Source organism: Sorex fumeus, unplaced genomic scaffold (assembly GCF_029834395.1).
Source record: "Sorex fumeus unplaced genomic scaffold, SorFum_2.1 ptg000063l, whole genome shotgun sequence".
Classification (NCBI taxonomy): Eukaryota; Metazoa; Chordata; class Mammalia; order Eulipotyphla; family Soricidae; genus Sorex; species Sorex fumeus.
In genome coordinates, this window is record NW_026606120.1 from 73,741,737 (window position 1) to 73,760,004 (window position 18,268).

The 18,268-nt window shown below is 40.1% G+C and overlaps 1 protein-coding gene across 2 annotated transcripts in view; it reads right to left on the reverse strand.

Moving 5' to 3' along the window:
• IKZF3 (IKAROS family zinc finger 3) overlaps window positions 1–14,671 on the reverse strand; it is an 82,396-nt gene extending 67,725 nt beyond the window's left edge. For both annotated transcript variants that reach the window (XM_056127938.1, XM_056127937.1), the window contains exon 1: window positions 14,574–14,671. In XM_056127938.1, the coding sequence (XP_055983913.1) occupies window positions 14,574–14,580 (7 nt within the window). In that variant the 5' untranslated portion in view covers window positions 14,581–14,671. The remainder of the gene's footprint in view (window positions 1–14,573) is intronic.
• Between the last annotated feature and the right edge of the window lie 3,597 nt (window positions 14,672–18,268).

Consider the following 18,268-nt stretch of genomic DNA (forward strand, 5'->3'; position numbering starts at 1 on the left):
TTGCATATGGAACAAGATAAACCAAATGAGGTCCAGTGAGATGGTCTGGGGGTTAAGGCACAAGCTTTGCAGGCAGATGGTGCCGGTCCCGTCCCTGGCACCACACGGTCTCTCAAGCACAGGTGGATGCAGACCTGGAGGGCCCTGAGCACTGCTAGGGCGGCCTGAGTTATCCCAACTCCGCAGAGTCCCAGCAGCACCACATATTCATCACCCTCACTCATCATTAGCCCAGCTGGTCAAGAATCTCCTGGAGTGGCCCCCCCAGACCCCTTGAGGACCACTTGAGAGACCTCTTCCCCCCTCCACCCACCCTCCAAAAAAGAGGAAAAAATAAAACTCAAAGGTAAATTTTAGATTCAGAAACTAGACTGGTGGTTGCCAGAGGGGAAGGTTATTGTGGGTGGGTGACACGGGGAAAGGAGGTGAATGATGGACAAGTTTTGGTAGGGAGCATGATGCAGAGTACCCAGATGCTGAATACTCCTGAAACATGATATCATGAAACAATGTCACCACAAATATGATTTTTTTTAAAAAATAGAGGAAATTCTAACAACACATTATCCTTCATATAAGAGATGAAATTTCCGTAGGACATGCAGGTGCGAATGCTGAGCTGGCCCCATGGCCAGTGTCAGTCACAACACTCCTCCTGATCTGTCGCAGCGACTGACACCTCATCCCCAGCCCTCTTTCTACAAAGAGATTCTCTCCTCTGTATTGTCCTCTTATAGAAGGCTTGGAAATTGAGTCTCCAACGAGGAAAACATATGCTCTCAATTGCCAGGTGAACACTTGGGACTAGAAATGTGGCAGCAAGGCGTTAAGTTCCTATTTCCAGAAGATGAGTGAGTTCCCTGTTCTCTTCAGCACTGCCCCTCCACACCCTGATTCCTCTCCCCAGAGATGAAACTGGGAATGGAAACGGCCCTCAAACCAGTGGAACTGGGGTATTGGAATTAAAGTGGCTGCCTTACCTGGCTCACCAATCTTCCCTCTGCCCTCTGGTTCCTCACTTTCCTCCAGTCTCCCCCAATTTGGTTCATGCAGCCTCTGCTTAGAAACTTCCTACAGTACAGAAGCTCTCCCTTCAAAAGAAGGTCCCTCCTTAAGTATAATCCTGGAGTCAGATTTCCTGAAATACCTATTTCAGGTCCCAGATCAGCATTCTGGAAACACAGGACATGTTATTACTCAGTTGAGCTTTCTGGGAACACAGGACATATTATTAGTCAGAAGCCACACTCAGTTCTCTAAACCTGGGGACAGTTTTCTCTGATGGTCTCCATAAACATGACACCAGGCACTCAGGCCAGCAGTGCAAATGGGATTTCATAGTCTCTATCTCTGGAAGATATACAGGTTCAAGGGCATGTATGAATTTTCCCAATTATGACAAAATTCAAGATACAAAGCCAAAATTATATAAAAATTGCATCATGGTCTAAGAGCACAATATCAGCAGCACCTGAGGAAGAGAAGTAGAATTCATACTTTAAGTTTTAATCAAACTTCTAGAATAATCAATCAAATTTCTAGAGAAAAATAAAAATAGTTTCAGAGCCTCAGAGCAGGCAATTGAACATTCTTCAAAAGGACTTAGGTATATTTAATCCCCAAAGAAAAAAATGTCATAAAAAAGCCTTTGTTTTGCTGAAAGCAGACTATAGACCAAACATGATTGCCACTCATTGCCTCTTTTGCAAACCACAAAACCCAATAGGAGAGAGAGAACAAAAGGGAATGCCCTGCCACAGAGGCAGGGTAGGATGGGAGGGATGGGGGGTGGGAGGGATACTGGGATCCGTGGCGGTGGGAAATGGGCACTGGTGGAGGGATTGGTATTTGATCATTGCATAATTGAAACCCAAGCACAAAAATTTGTAAGTCTACAAGTGTACCTCATGGTGTCTCACTAATAAAAATTTTTTAAAAAATAGTCTTTGTTAAAATTAATAATTATATTTATAAAATGATTATAATACAATAAATAAGGAAGTCAAAGACTGGGAGACATATTTTCAATACACATCTAACAAAGTAGATATTTCTGAAATATGTTTTTTATTTTACTTTTGGGTCACATCCATCATATTCAGGGGTTACTCCTGTCTCTACACTCAGTAATTACTCCTGGAGGACTCAGGGGACCATATAGGGTGATAGGGATCAAACCCTGGGTCAGCTGCATGCAAGGTAAACTTGCTACCTGTTATACTATGGCTTTGGTCCCTGAAATACATTGTAATATTTTAAAGTTCAATAAGAAAAAAAATGAACAGGGCCAGAAAGATAGCACTGGCCTTGCACCCTGTGAACCCAGGTTTAATCCTCGGAACCACATATGTTCCTCTAAGCACAGCCAGGAGTAACTCCTGAACAGAGATAGAGTACCACCAGATATGACCCAATCCCCACAAGAAAGAAAATACATAAGCAATCCAATACATGCACACACACACACACACACACACACACACACACACACACAAAAACTTGGCCAGAGCAATAGTACAGTGGATGGGCACTTGCCTTGCACATGGCTAATTGGTGTTTGATTGCCAGCACCCCATATGGTTCCTTGAACACCTCCAGGAGTGAGTCCTGAGTGCAGAGCCAGAAGTAACCCCTGAGCATCACACCACCAGGTATGGCCCAAAATTAATTAAGATATATATATATATATATATATATATAGAGAGAGAGAGAGAGAGAGAGAGAGAGATAGGCACTTCAAGAAAGAGGATAAGGATATAGCAAATAAACAAGATACCCAATGGCATTCTCATCAGATAAGCCCAAATTAAGTCCACAATGAAATCTATACATCAGAATAGCTAAAAATATCAAACACTGACAAGAGCAAGTGTTGGCAAAGTGTTGAACAACTGAAGCACTTAAACACTACTGGTGGAAAACTTTTGGAAATTACGTGTCAAAGTGATGAACAATAAATTTACACCTACATATATAATATGCACAAGATAAATCAACATATGTCCACTGAAAGACAGAAGAATGCTCATGATACACGGGCCAGGGAGAGAACTCAAGGGACTAGAGCACATGCCTGGCACACATAAGGCCTGCAGTTTGATCCACAAAACCAGCAATTCATGGCCTCCCAATACAACTGGACCTAAAGATCACCACACTACCCAGCCTGCACCACCAGGCAAGAATCCCAGAAGTGGCCCTTGGAACTCCTGAGCATAGCCTGGAAGTGTCCCCCGATAATAGGTAAAAAGAATACTCTTAATGTAAACAAAAAGTAGAAACACACAAAGTACAGCAACAGTAGAAAAGCCAAATAGTGATATATTAATACTACTCACCAATAAAAGATAATGAACTACTAGTAAATGTAACAATATGGATGAATCGCAAAAGTAAGTTGAGGGGCCAAAGAGATAGTACAGTGAATAAGGTGCTTGCCTTGCACACAGCCAACCTGGGTTGGATCACTGGCATCCCATATGGTCCCCCAAGCCCACCAGGAGTGATCCCTTAGTGCAGAGCCAGGAGTAATCCCTGAGCACCACTGGTGGTAGCTCAAAAATAAACAAAAAGATAAGTTGAGCAAAAGAAGCCAGTCACACAACAGCTTAGTTCTATTGATACAGAAATCAAGAACAAGAAAACTATAATAAAAGTGTTAGTTGTTTAACTTAGAGCAAAGGAAATGGTAGTTTAATTTAAGAGCAAAGGAAGTGATCTACCACTAATGAGAAAAGGGGAAAAGTGAATGTTCCTGGGATGATACAAATATTCCGTATCTTGACATGGAAGGTATGTACAGAAGTAAAAGTTAAGTTATATGTAATATGTAATTTAATATGTAAAACACATTATTATATGTTATTTCTCAATGAAAAAACATTTATTGACACACATTCTAGAACACCTACCAAATCTTAGAAATGCAATTAGAAGGGCCAGAGAGATAGTACTGTGGGTACTTTCTTGGCGCTTTCCTTGTATGTGGTCAGCCTGGGTTTGTTCTCCAGCATCCCATATGGTCCCCCAAGCCTACTAGGTGTAATCCCTGAGTATCTCTGGGTGTGGCCAAAAAAACAAACCAAAAAATGTAATTAGAGCAGTATCTTCTCAGTTTTGAAAGAAGTTTATATTTCAAGGATTTCTTATGATTCTTGTAGAGTTTTTATATTTATATCAACCATCTACTGGATGGGTACCTTAGGCTTAAAAGTTCTCAAGGTAAGTAACTTATTTGCATATCATAAGCCAACTAAATGTGGAAACATCTACAGGGATAGCTATTTCTGATTGTCTAAGTGTCCCCAAAAATTTAGATTCAAGATCTATTTTAATATAGGGGGGATATTTGTGTCACACCCAGAGGTTCTCAGGGGTCCCTCCTGGCAGTGCTCAGGGAACCATATGCAGTATCAGTGGTCAAACCTGGGTTTGCTGCATACAAGGCAAGCGCCTTAACCTCTAAACTATCTCTCTGGCCTCTCAATCAATATTTTTTGTATGAAGGATGAATGAATAAAGGTTTCCAACTTTGAAATTATAGAGTGGGGTTTTTTTGTTGTTTGTGGGGACACACCCAGAAATGTTTAGAGCTTACTCCTGGCTGTGTGCAGGAATCACTCCTGGAGTTGCTCTGGGAACCAAATATAATGCCAGGAATCAAACATGGGTCAACTATGGGCAAGGCAAGCATCCTACCTGTTGTACTATCTCTCTGGACCCATTATATGATATTTTAGATACTGCATTACTGGTAAACCAGAATGAAAGGTCAAAGCGGGGCTGGAGCAATAGCACAGCGGGTAGGGTGTTTGCCTTGCCATGGCCAACCCAGGTTCAATTCCCAGCAACCCATATGGTCCCCCAAGCACCACCAGGAGTAATTCCTGAGTGCAGAGCCAGGAATAACCCCTGAGCATTGCTGGGTGTGACCCAAAAAGCAAAAAAAAAAAAAAAAAAGGTCATAAAGCTTTCATTTAACTTTGGTTTATTTTGGTTTGGGGGCAACACCCAGCGGTACTCTGGGCTTACTCCTAGCTCTGTGCTCAGGGATCACGCCTGGTGGGCTCAGGAACCATATGGGGTGCTGGTGGGGTGCTGGTGATCAAACTTGGGTTGGTTATGTGTAAGGCCAACGTCCTACCTGCTGTAATATCAGTCTGGCCCCGCCCCTCTGTTAACTATCTCTTAAGATACACACTTAAAGCAGTCTAACTCTCTATAAAGATGATCTACCACTAGCACAATATGTGCCCTGGGGGTAATGATTGATTTCACCCACATTTTTCAAACTGTAGGTAATGTTTATAGAACTTTAACGTGTACACGAATTCCTTAGGCACCTTTTTAAAAATATAGCTGCTGATTCAGCAAGTCTGGTCTGGGATCCTGCAGGGAGCATACTTAGACTAGCCAGGGTTTGACTCTGAAAGATCTTCATAAAAGTTTCATGAATAAAATCAGGGACTGGAGAGATAGTACAGAGGGAAGGGCACTTGCTTTGCACATGCCTGACCAGGGTTCAATCCCCAGCATCTCTACTAAAGCATTGCCAAGAGAAATTCCTGAGTGCAGAGCCAGGAGTTACCCCTGAGTATCACCAGTGTAAGCAAAAAAACGAAACAAAAAAGAATAAAACATTTTGTGAACTAGATTGGACTTGGGCTGGAGTGATAGCACAGCAGCAGGGAATTTGCCTTGCGTGCAGCCGGCCTGGCTGAGCCGGGTTCAATTCCTCTGCCCCTCTCGGAGAGCCCGGCAAGCTACCGAGAGTATTTTGCCCGCATGGCAAAGCCTGGCAAGCTACCCGTGACGTATTCAACATGCCAAACACTGTAACAACAAGTCTCACAATGGAGATGTTACTGGGCCCACTCGAGCAAATCGATGAACAACGGGACGACAGTGCAGACAGTGCAGTGCAGATTGGACTCTACTTTGTGTCGAGTAAAATACAGGGCAATTTTTGTACTTGTTCCTATTTTAGGCCGTGGTTGGTCTCGCGTATAGTAAGCTTAGGGTGGTTTTGAACTTTATTAAGACCAAGTATGCCTCCCTCCCAGTTCTAGAAAAAAAAAATTTTTATCCTTGTGAAGTAACACATAAGGTCTTAAAAATAAAGCCCTACTTGTAATATAAAGGTGAAACAATTAGTGTAATATTACTAAAGGTGATAATTAAATCATTCATATTTTACTATGTAACACACAAGCACAATTATTATAGAAAATAATTAGATGAATTCATAAAAGCACCACTTAGTTCTGAATTCATGAATGCAGAACTAAAAGTGCGGGTTGCAGAATGTAGCAATAATAGCAAGAATCTTGACTCTGAACTAAACAATAAATCCCTGTCTATCATCTTCACTTAAGTTAAATAGCAACTGCAGGGCCCCCGAATGTAGCTCTGTGGTAGAGCAGCTGCTCTGCAGGCAGAAGACCATGAGTTCCACCCCTGGTTCAGCCTCACATGCCGTTAGTGATCCCCAATGTCACAAAAGAGTGTGCTTTCTGCAACACCACAACTAAAAATGTGCAACCCCCCGTTAGCACCACAACCAAGCACGTGTAATCCATGATCACTGTAAGAACAAAGGGGAATGAAGGAGGGAAATGCATAAGAAACACCAATCAGAACCAGTCTTACTCATCATATTCCTAAAATATTAATATTTTGAAAGGGTTGGTCACAGTAGGTTTACTTTGAGGTTAGAGCATCAATTTGTACTGATCATCTTCACTACATTCAAATTTGGTATATGATACATTTGAAATTCAAATGAACTCTAAATCAAGTTAGCTTCTGACACCCATTCGTAGAACTGTTCACACTTAAAGTAGCATATATTCAGGTATTAATGAGTATTTAGCAAGTGATTTCTGACCTATAGAGATCAAGGACGACAAATGGCAAAATGATCAAGTATTAAATACTATAAAAATTAGTTACTTCCAGGGGCTGGCGAGATTATCCTACAGTTGGTAGGGTGCTTGCCTTGCACAAAGTCAATCTGGGTTCAATCCCTGGCATCCCATATGGTCCCCCAAATATCACCACGGGTAATTCCGGAGTACAGAGCCAGGAGTAACCCCTGAATATCACTGAATGTGGTCCCCAAAACAACAAAAATTTTTAATTACTTCCAGGTTTCAGACTAGTACTAATTGTATATTTACTCCAATTGTACATCCTAACAATTAAAAAAGTTCAAATGTTGGTTAGCATGATATATTTCTTATATCCACAAAGTCTATATGGCTACAATTCCAGGAAATACTCTGACAAGCTAATGGTATCTCACATAAATATCACTTCACAAATGAATTGGTAGTACTGTGAGAGCTCTAACTGAAATGCATTACTCTAAACTTTTTTTTTTTTTTGCTTTTTGGGTCACAGCCGGCGATGCTCAGGGGTTACTCCTGGCTTTGCACTCAGGAATTACTCCTGGCGGTGTTGAGGGGACCATATGGGATGCTGAGATTCAAACCCAGGTCGGCTGCGTGCAAGGCAAACGCCCTACCTGCTGTGCTATCGCTCCAGTCCTGCATTACTCTCAACTTTAAAAATCAAAGTATTTGTGTTGAGGAATAGTTTATTGTGGAAATTGAAAAGCTTCAATAAATAAGAATGCAATGAAACATTTAAATAAATCTGAACTTAGAAGGTATGATATTATTTGGCCAAAGTGAAGCCAATATTAAACTAGAAAAAGATGGCACCATTAATCTTGGTAGATTCAGCTAATATCACAAACTCTTCTACCTAACCTTTAATAGCACCTCTGTCGAATTAGTCAGCAGTTAACTAGTTAATTAGGGATTAACTAGTGCAATGCTTGACATCCCATATGGTCCTCCAAGGACCACCAGAAGTAATTCCTGAGCTATTTTTTGTTTGGGGACCACACCCAGTGGTGCTCAGGGGCTACTCCTATTAACTAGTTTCAATATGACGACTGTCCCTCTTTTTTTTTTTAACCATTAAAAATGGAACAAATAAACAAAAGGCAGGCAATGTAGCTCAGCAGTAGGGCACTTGCTCTACATGTATGAATCTCAGGATTCAATCCCCAACACCAAAAAATAAATAAATAAAACATTTTAAAATCACCAGATACACAAGCAGTTCACATATTAATATACTAAATAAACATAATGGCAGTTCTACAGTGTACCCAGGACTGCTCTATCAGGCACATTCTCTGCTGCCCAAGTAACAATCTGTGGGGTATACTTCTTTGTCTTTGACTCTCCTCACATTTTTCTGAATATAACTTTTTACTTCAAAACTTCCAAGTAAAGGGGCTGGAGTGATAGTACAGTGAGTAGGTCATTTGCTTTGCACGTGACCGAACCGGGTTCAATTCTCATCATCCCATATAGTCCCCCAAGCACCACCAGGAGTAATTCCTGAGTGCAGCAACCCCTGTGCATCACCAAGTGTGACCCAAAAGGCAAAAAAAAAAAACCCTCCAAGTACATAATACTTAGATAATCAAGAGTTAACTACGAAAATTAAAGCTTTGAATTTCATCAGAAATGTTATAAAAAAAATATAGAAATATTTCCTTTTTCTCTTACCTCAAAGAAAATTCTTTTAAACCCATAAATAACCTGATGTGTCAAAAACTGCATTTCTAAGAATACTCACTCATTAAAAACAATTTGTGATATACTGCCAAGTTGATTGATATTTTTTAAAAGTCAGGAGATAAACTATTTTTGGATTACTGACAATGAGTACTGTTTCATAAACAATTTTTTTCTGTTTCATATCTATTATTAAACACCTAGTTTATCCTTTGGGAGCCGGAGAGACAGTATGGGGGTTAAGGTGTGAGCCTTGAAGTGGCCTAACCCAGTTCAATCCCTGGCACCACATATGGTAAGATCCACTGGTAAGATCTACCAGTGCACAAGGAGTAAGCCCTAAGCACCTCTGAGTGTGACCCAAAAAACAAAACAAATGAACAAAAGAAGTTTAATTTTGGATGCAAAAGGAATATTTCAATTTACATGGAAAAGATGATTTTAGAATTCCTGGGGATAAAGTTTATATGGTAATAATAATAACTGTATACAAATAACTTCATACAATATCAATAAAATATATTGTAATTATTGTTTTATTATTTATATTTTAAGTTATTAAAAAAGTCTTTGGATTACCCTTATGATTGCTGATTATAATAATATACCAGTTAGTGAAAATTTTTCCCTGGTTGGTGGGCTCAGGGATCCCTCCTGGTGGGACTCAGCTCAGAGGGGCCAAATGAAGAACTGAAGATCTAATCTGGGTCAGCTATGTGCAAAACAAGGGCCTTACCCACTGCACAACTCTCTGGTCCCAGAGAACTGTATTTTTAAGACTAGAGAGTAGTATTCACTGTATGTTCCCTATGTTCCTTAGGGTTTCATTACAATAATTAATGAATTCTTAGCCCAAAATTAAACCCACATTTATTGAGCACTTATTGCTACAGACAGGTTTCTGTCTCAATCACTGCTCAGAGCTAATTAATATTAAATTTCTGAAAAAAGAACTCTCAATAATCTTTTAGTCCCAAATAAGTATCATTATATGCATGTGTATGAATAGCAAGCTAATAATAATAATAATATATCTTTGAAGTATACTGGAAAAGCCTATGCCTATTCACTAATTTGTTTTTATAGTGCTGGGATCAACCCTCAGGTCTCACACATTTGAGGCACTAATTCTATGACTGATCTATAAAACCAATCTAGCTTTAAGTTAATTTATGGCAGCACCTATATTTTACTAATAAAGAAGGTAAACTTCTGCTTGTGTTTGATGCCTGTATTTTGTTTCATTTTGGTTTTGGGCTACACCCAATGGTGTTCAGGGGCTATTCCCGGCCTTGTTGTTGTTGGGTGGGGGTGTGATGTCAAACCTAACAATTCTGGGTGGAGGGTTCAGTGCCAAGAATGACACTGGGGTTCCCTCTTGTAAAGCAAGCACTCAGCCTATTGAGCCATTGCTCAAGTCCTTGATCCACAGTATAATGGGATAATTATGATCCTAAATCTGTTGGCATGAAGCTAATAGGTAAGATTTGGTTTTATAAAGGTTTGGGTGTTGGAACATTGTGATTGAAATCTAATCAAGAACAACTCTGTACCAGTGTATTCAATAAAAAGGGAGGGGGGCAGATTTGGTTTTAAGGGCCCAGTGAGGTAGTACAGCAGGTAAGGAGTTTGCTTAGCATGCAGTCAGTGCAGGTTCAATCCCCCACACTTCTTATGGGACTCTGAACTTCACCATGTACAATCATTGCAGAACCAGGATTAAGCCCTGAGCAACACTGGATTTGGCCCCAAAACAATACCAAAAAAATAGTTAAGTGATATGCCTAGCTTTAAGGCAAAAAATAGCACAAAAAGACCTCAAATGTAACATTTTTATTTCCTAAGTTTTGTTTTTGTTTTACCATTTAAGTATTTTTAAACATTTTTAGGACCAGAGGGATAGTGCAGGGAGTTAGGACACTTCCCTTGTATGTAGCATATCTGGGTTCAATCTCTGGCACCAACCCAGATGGTCCCCTGAGCCCACCAGAAGTAATCTCTGAGCACAGAATCAGGTGTGGCCCCAAAAAACAACCCCCCCAAAAAAGACACTTAAAATATTCTATCAAAGAATAGCTAGCATGAGTCTTTCACTCACAAATTTGTATTAATGAGATAAAAAAGTATCAGATGAGGGCCAGAAGATAGCTCAAGGGCTGAATCCCTGATCCTACATGGTTCCCTGAGGACTGTGAGATGTGACCCAAATTTTCTAAAAGAGTATCACAACAAACATGATAAAAATTACTTGTCGCTATTTTCTGAATTGAACGCAACAAACTCTGTGGAAATTCTATGAACCAGGAACTGTTCTTGCATGGAGCATACAAAAATAAAACACTCTGCTCTTAAGAAGCGTAATGACCAGTGGGAGAATAAGTGCCTAAATCCATCAATAATTTCAATAAAACTGGAATAAGTTTGCAGAAAAAGCAAAGGTTCATAGCCTAGGGAAGGAGGTGAGGGACTGGGCAGTCAGGGTAATCACCCAAAAAAGCAGGAAAAGATCCTCCAAAGTCATCAGCCTTTATGCTGGTGATGCCTGAGCAGCTCTGAAAGAAAAGAGAACCAGGTAAAGAACAGAAAACTCTGAGCTAAGGCATGGAAGCTAAGACATTCAACCACAGCTGAATGAAAGGATATATGAACCGAGGCTTTTACAAACTGAACTAGGTTCCATTAAGACTCCTAGGATTCCAGTGGCTTTTGGTCCTTTAAGTTTTTCTCACTTTATCCTTTCTACTCATAACAAAGGACCAGTAAATTCTACCACCTGGAACTCTGTGAGTCTCAAACATGGAATTCACAGGAGACCAAGAAATGAACAATGGCTACTGCAAAAAAAAAAAAAAATGAAGTGAGAAGCTGACGCTGACATCAAGGATGCATGGGAATGTTTCATGTAGGGGTTTACATTCTACATCCCCAATGAAAATATGCCAACTATTAGCATGTAGTCAGAACAGTGGTCCAAGGAGACTGCAAGAGAGTTGTTTCAGGCTGGAGAGATAGTACAGCAGGTAAGGCGCTTGCCTTGCATGCCATCAACCGAGGCTCAATCCTTGGCATCCCATATGGTAACCCAAACACTGCAAGGAGTGATTCCTGAGTGCAGAGCCAGGAGTAACTCCTGAGCATGACCAGAAGTAGTCTCCCCTCAAAAAAATTGTCTATGAAAATATGAATGGATAAAAAATGTTTACAAGCTAAAGGAAAGACCAATGATACTGCCTTTCATTTCATATTAAGCTGTAAAAATACTACTTTGAAAGGATTTTTGTAGCCCAAGTTCATAATAGTATTATTCTAAAATATAAAATAGTCAGATGCTCATTGAGAGATGTCTGGATAAAGAAGCTTGGTATACACTCAGCAGAATATTACTCGGCCATTCAAAAGAGGAAAGCATGCCTTTGGAAACAAAATGGATGGAACTTGAAGAGATTATGCTAAGCAAGGAAGTGAAAGACAATTACTACATGGTTTCACTCATGTGTAAAATGTGAACAATTAAAACAAATGAACTGGCAAAAAAACAAAAACAGCAAAAATAATTCCCAGATTTGGTAAAAATCATGGTAGTTACCAGAAGGTATGATGAGGGTGGGTGGGAGAAAAGAGGAGAAGGGTCCTTTGGTGGTAGGCTAGTGGAATTCTGCTAGTGAGAATGGCGAGTATTACACACATTTGGAGAGGTGAAGCGAACTCACAAGAGCCCACAATATTCTAAGCCACTGACGGGTCAATAAAACAGTAAAAATAAACCAGCATTTGGGTCACTGATTTGTGATCCACAAATCAGCGGAAAATAAAAGTATTCCATCAAGTATCCTATTTTCTTACACTGCCAAGAAAGGAAATATTTTACACTCTAGATCAAATATCTATTCTAACTTGACACCAAAATATTAGAATAATATTGAAATATTTCTACATATCAAGCATATAGAACAGATCACTCTTAGGTAGCTCTAATGAACTAGATATTTTACTCCGGCAAGTATTGTCTTCAAAAACCTGATGTTTAATATAGTTTATGTCACATCATTATTTTTTTTAAAGAACTTAAGTGAAGTTTTCTCAAAAATACACCATTTTCACATTTCTCTATACACCATTTAATTCTATGGGCCTATAAATTTGATCTAGTAATCTAGTTATCTAAACTCACAACTCATCACTAGTCTGTTACATCTCTTACCGTCAGTACGTTATGAGCTAAATTCTACATATTTTTATTCCTTATTCAAAGTCTTCATCAAGGCATTAATTTCCTAAATTATGCTATTCAGTTAATAATATCTTTGTTAAAACAAAGAATTATACTAATTCTAACATTTCCAGAAAAATATTACTGTTTCCATAGATTTATAAGATTCTGCACATTATTCTTGAGATGTGATACAGACAAAGTCAGGAAAAGATAACTGAAGTACTGATTTAATTCACAAATTCAGAAATTAATTTAAAATTTAAAGTCTAAGAAATTTAAATCATTTAAAAAGTAAAGCATTAGAACTTTTTAAAATTTATTTGTTCAGCATGTACAGCAACTTGATTTTTTCCCTTTCCTGTGTTAAACAACACTTCAAAAATAATTTTAAATATTCAGTTTTTTGCTGCTTTTTAAACCCTAGTGATTTAAGAAAGTAAAAGCATAATTTTTCATAAGAGAAAATGTTTGCATCATTATTCAGAACTATCCTTTTTAAAATTTCTATATATACACTAAGTGCATACTTGCAAGACTTTTCATTAGGTATTGTACTCCAAGGGAGAAAATTTCTGATTGGGGCAAGGAAAATAAACTGAGGGCCGGAGAGATAGTGCAGGGATTAAGGAGATTGCTTTTGCACATGACCGAGCCCTGTTTGATTTCCCATACCGCATATGGCTCCCTGAGCACAGTCAGAATCCCTGAGCACCGCCGGGTGTGGTACCTCCACACACACACACACACACACACACACACACACACACACAAATTAAAAGCACACCTATATACAAAATGAGGGTTTATATCACAACTCTGCCCTCAAATTTTACTATGGAACAAAACTTTACCATCTATATGTATATCCTGAATCCCAAAGTATTTCATCGACTTTAATAACTGCGTATAGTCCAGACCCAACGATGCCAAAGACGAGAGTTCATTGGCAATAAGAGATCCTTCCATTGTTATGAAGAAAATGTGCTTGGTCTACCAAAATAATGCTTGAGTTAGGTGTCAGTGTTGCAGATTAATGGAACGATTCCGTTTCTCACGAACTGTTACCAGCTCTCCCGACTTGACAGGCATCTGCGATTTTCAACATTTTAGAAACACTTGTTGAAAACAACAACAGTTGTGAGCAATTCTTGCTCTGGTCAGGAAGTACATATTGAAAACAGTTTTGAGAGGGATAGTTTCATGAGTCTCAAAATCAATTCAAATGAAACTCTCCATGTGGGCCTGCCCTTTTGCTGTGGCGAAAGAACCACCATTGGGAGATCGAGTTCTAAGGGCCCACGCAAGCGGGCCAAAATACTTCTTACAAAATATCTTCCCAAAGTACCTTTCCTAGGTGACAGCATTTACCCTCGGAAGAAAAAAAGGAGCCAAAGAAAACCCAAAAGAATTAGTTATTCCAGCCTAGGTTCAGCCAGTTGGGCTCGCCCAGTAACTCCTCTTCCTCTGCAGACTTAAAAGTATACCCCTCGTGTCTGACACCCTATTCCCCAGAAATAAAACTGCAGAGAAGGTAGCACTTTCCAAAGTTGGCCGCGGGTGCGGGGCTGCAAACGAGAGCTGAAACCCGACGCGCTCTCTCGTGCCTCCTGTTTACTTTTGAGAAAAGAAATAGAAGCAAAACCGAGATACAGGAGGCAGCTCGGTGCCCAGCGCGAGCCAGTCGAGCTTTACAAAGAGCCCCCCTACCCCCCACCCCCCCGAGGCAAAAGCAAAAAGAAAACGACGCGGGCCCGAGGCTCACCCACCTTCCATGTCTCCGCCGGCTGCGCTGGAGCCGCCTCTCTGCTGCCCCGACGCTCCACGTGCTCCAGCCGTGGGCCCGCGCGGCGCGCAGCAGGCGGGAGATTCCCGGCGCGGGGACTCCCCGGGATCTGTCCGCGCGTCGGCGCAGAGCGAACGCGACAGGAGCCGGAGACCCGCCGCTGCGCGGGCTTACAGCGGCACTGGCTGGCGGCCGCTTTGAAGCACGCCCGGGGTTCCGCGCCTCCAGCCCCCCTTCTGAATGTCAAACCTGAAAACCCTATAGGATGGAAATGGCGCATCAGTCGATTGTTTCCCAGGGTCTATTTTTGAGAGGATAGTGAGCCAGAGTAGTACAGCGCGGAAGGAGGGGGTGGGAGGGAGATCGGAATTGCTTTCTTACAAACTCAAGTTCAAAGAAGCCTGATCTTTAACTGAGCCAGATCTGGAACATTTGGTCTAGACTGGAGGATGATAGCCAAGAATACCGTCAATGGGAACTCATTTAATTTCGAAGTGTTGCGTCTGCTGGCTCTCCCCCGCACCCTCTTCCCCCCAAAAAAGTTCTTGGTCTAAGTTTTTAAGAAGTTCTCCCACCGCTTAAAAGGTATTTGGACATTTTATTTTTCAGCTCAACTTTGGCAATTTTTGGAAGCTCTTTTCTCACTTTTGTATTTCCTTCTGGAAACTGCGTGGTTTATTTGCCAGCGTCCACCACGAACTCTGTTTATACGTGTTTATTTCCCACTAGCCTGCCTTCTTCCAAATAGGAGCTGGGACATCCGGAGAAATTGCATATATAATGTAAACAAAGTAAATAAAGAAAAAAAAGAGTTCAGTAGAATATAGTAAATATAGCAGATACTACCATACAAAGATCCAACCGTCAAAAGCTTTCCATCATCTTTCCAGCTTTTGGAGGTGAAATACACATTTGCCTGAAGGGAGAGGAAAAGGGAATTGACCACACAATCAATTTTCAAAAGCAACACTTGGGGGGATGAGGAGCGGGTTTCAGGAGACTTTGTTCAGGTGAGTATCTATAAAGAACTGTTTGTTTTGCTGAATGATAGAGGAATGCATGTCAAAAAAAGCTACTGAAAATCTGGTTAGAAAATATAGTGAGGGGCTGGAGAGATAGCACAGCAGATAAAGGACTTGTCCTGCACCTAGCCAACCAGATTTCAATCCCAAGCATTCTATATGGTTCCTGAGCCCCACCAGAAATTATTCTTGAGCACAAACCCTTGAGTAATCCTTGAGCATGACCCAATGTGGTCCCAATACACACATAAAGACTCGAAAGAAAAAGTATAGGGTACAAATTCATTTCTGACTTAAAGGCTAGAAGGTATGTCACAAAACACAACCAAAGAAACCCATTCTTGGGAGTTAAAGCATATAAGTTGCAATTTTGTGAGTTTTAGTTTATTTTAAATAGTGACTTGGTATGGGAAGTCAGCTATATATATTTTTTAACCTATTTGTATATTTAGACAGATATACGTATCTACACATAATGCATATTATATATACATTTATACATATAGAATACATTTTATCTGTGTATCATGTATATGAAGCGTGCATAACTTTTAAATGAGACAAAGCCTTGTGCTGGCTTTGTTTGAAAATCATAGCACTAGGGAAGCATCTCTAAAACAGGTGTGGGTTGGAGTTCTATAGGATATTATCAATTTCAGAGCGTAATACTCTACACTCTAGGTCTAATTTTAGTATTGAAAGGGGAAATTTGTTGTTTGTTTCTAAAATCAAAAATAGTACATCAAAAGTAGAAGAAGAGGAACTGTAAAATTTAACAGGGATGGCTTAGGATGAATATTTGATTATTAAAAATTGTTACAAACTCTTGTAAAGTAAAATCTTCTGTTTTCTTCTGCTCTACTGTTCTCTATGCTTAACAGTAGAATGTGCATTTACTATTTTGTGAATAATTAGTTTAGACTGGAGTATTTCATACTCCACAATAGTGATACTGAAGAAAATAGATGAAAAATAGATGGGTGAAGTAATTTAGTAACTACTCCCCACCCTTAAAGCAGTGGAAATTAAATTCCCACCCATTATGTATGAAATTCACATGACTGCCCTTAAAAGACTACCATTAAAAAAAAAAACAGAAAAAAAGGGTTACTTTTATAATGGGAAAACATGGCCAACACTATCAGGTAGAAAGGCAAACTGCTAGTAAATACTCTTGAAATGATGTGATGAGAGTGTCACCTTACCTCTGTCAGCTTCCACCCCAAACCCACAACTCCTGCCTCAATGAGTAAAAAACATCAAATTCCAAGAGAGAGAGACATTCTGCAGTTCTAAACTTTTTAGGTCAAGTAAAGGTCATCAAAACTGTGACTGGGGTTGGAGAGATAATATAGGGGATAAGGCACTTGCCTCGCACGCCATTAACCCGGATTCAATCTGGCACCCCACATAAACCCCTAAGCACTGCTGGGAGTGACCTCTGAGTGTAGAACCAGGAATAAACCCTGAACACTGTTGGGTGTGGCCCAACTGGTCCCTCTGTTACCCCCCCAAAAAAATGGTCGCTTCCCATCAGTCATTAAAAATAGGACCATCTGAGAAATTGTCCCAATTAAGAGGAACTAAAATAGAAATGGCAACATAAATGTGGGATCTTGAATGGGATTATGGCGCAGGAGAGAAAAAAAGAACCGGATCTTGGATGGGATTATGGCACAGAAGAGAGAGAGAAAAAAAAGAACCTAGGCTAAAACTAGAAAAATCTAAACTATGTGCTTTGCTTTATAGTAATAAACCAATATTGGTTCATTAATACTAAGAAATTTACCATAGTCATAATAGGATGGTCAACAATTGGGAAACTAGGTAGAAGTACATTGAGAACTCTCTTTGCAATTTTTTTCCTATAAATATTTAGGTGTTCTAAAGTAAAATTTATTTATTTTTAGTTTGGGGACCACATCCAGCAATGACCAGGGGTTACTACTGGCTCTGCACTCAAGGATCACCCCTGGCCTGGCTTGGGGGACCATATGGGATGCCCAGGATTGAATGTGGGGTGGCCTCATAAAAGGCAAGCTCCCTACCCACTGTACTATTGCTCTGGCCCTAAAGTAAAGCTTATTTTAAAAGAACGAATAATGTTTACTTTCAACAAATTACTGCTTTATTTTGGTCAGTCTCTTCTCATAGTATTTAATGTTTATCACATAAAACTTACAAATTGATCCCGATAAAGATCAATCTCATAACCGGGAAGCTAATAAAACCCTGACTTCTACTAAAACTGGGTAACAAAAATCTTTCCAGGGAATTGAAGAGAATGCCTGAATCTGTCTTCACCATCACCATCATCCTGAGAAAGAACCAGTAAACTATGCACATAGACCCTGTAACTGACACAGGTGGATCTTACTCACTGAATCACACTGTGAGCCTTGGGCTGTGTAGATATAAATAACAATGACTAAAAATGAAATCACTGACAAAGGTTTCTCCTAGGCCATCTGAGAAAGTCCAATCACTGACTCGGCTCACAGGAAATAAAACTGAAAACTCTTGATCTCACCCAAAATAATCATTTTGCACCATGTCTGCAAGTTGGGCTCATCCCACTCAAAACCAGTCTGGTGATGGGGCAAAGCAACAGGACAGCGGGGGCGGGGAGCTTGTTTAACAGAGGACTCACCGGGGT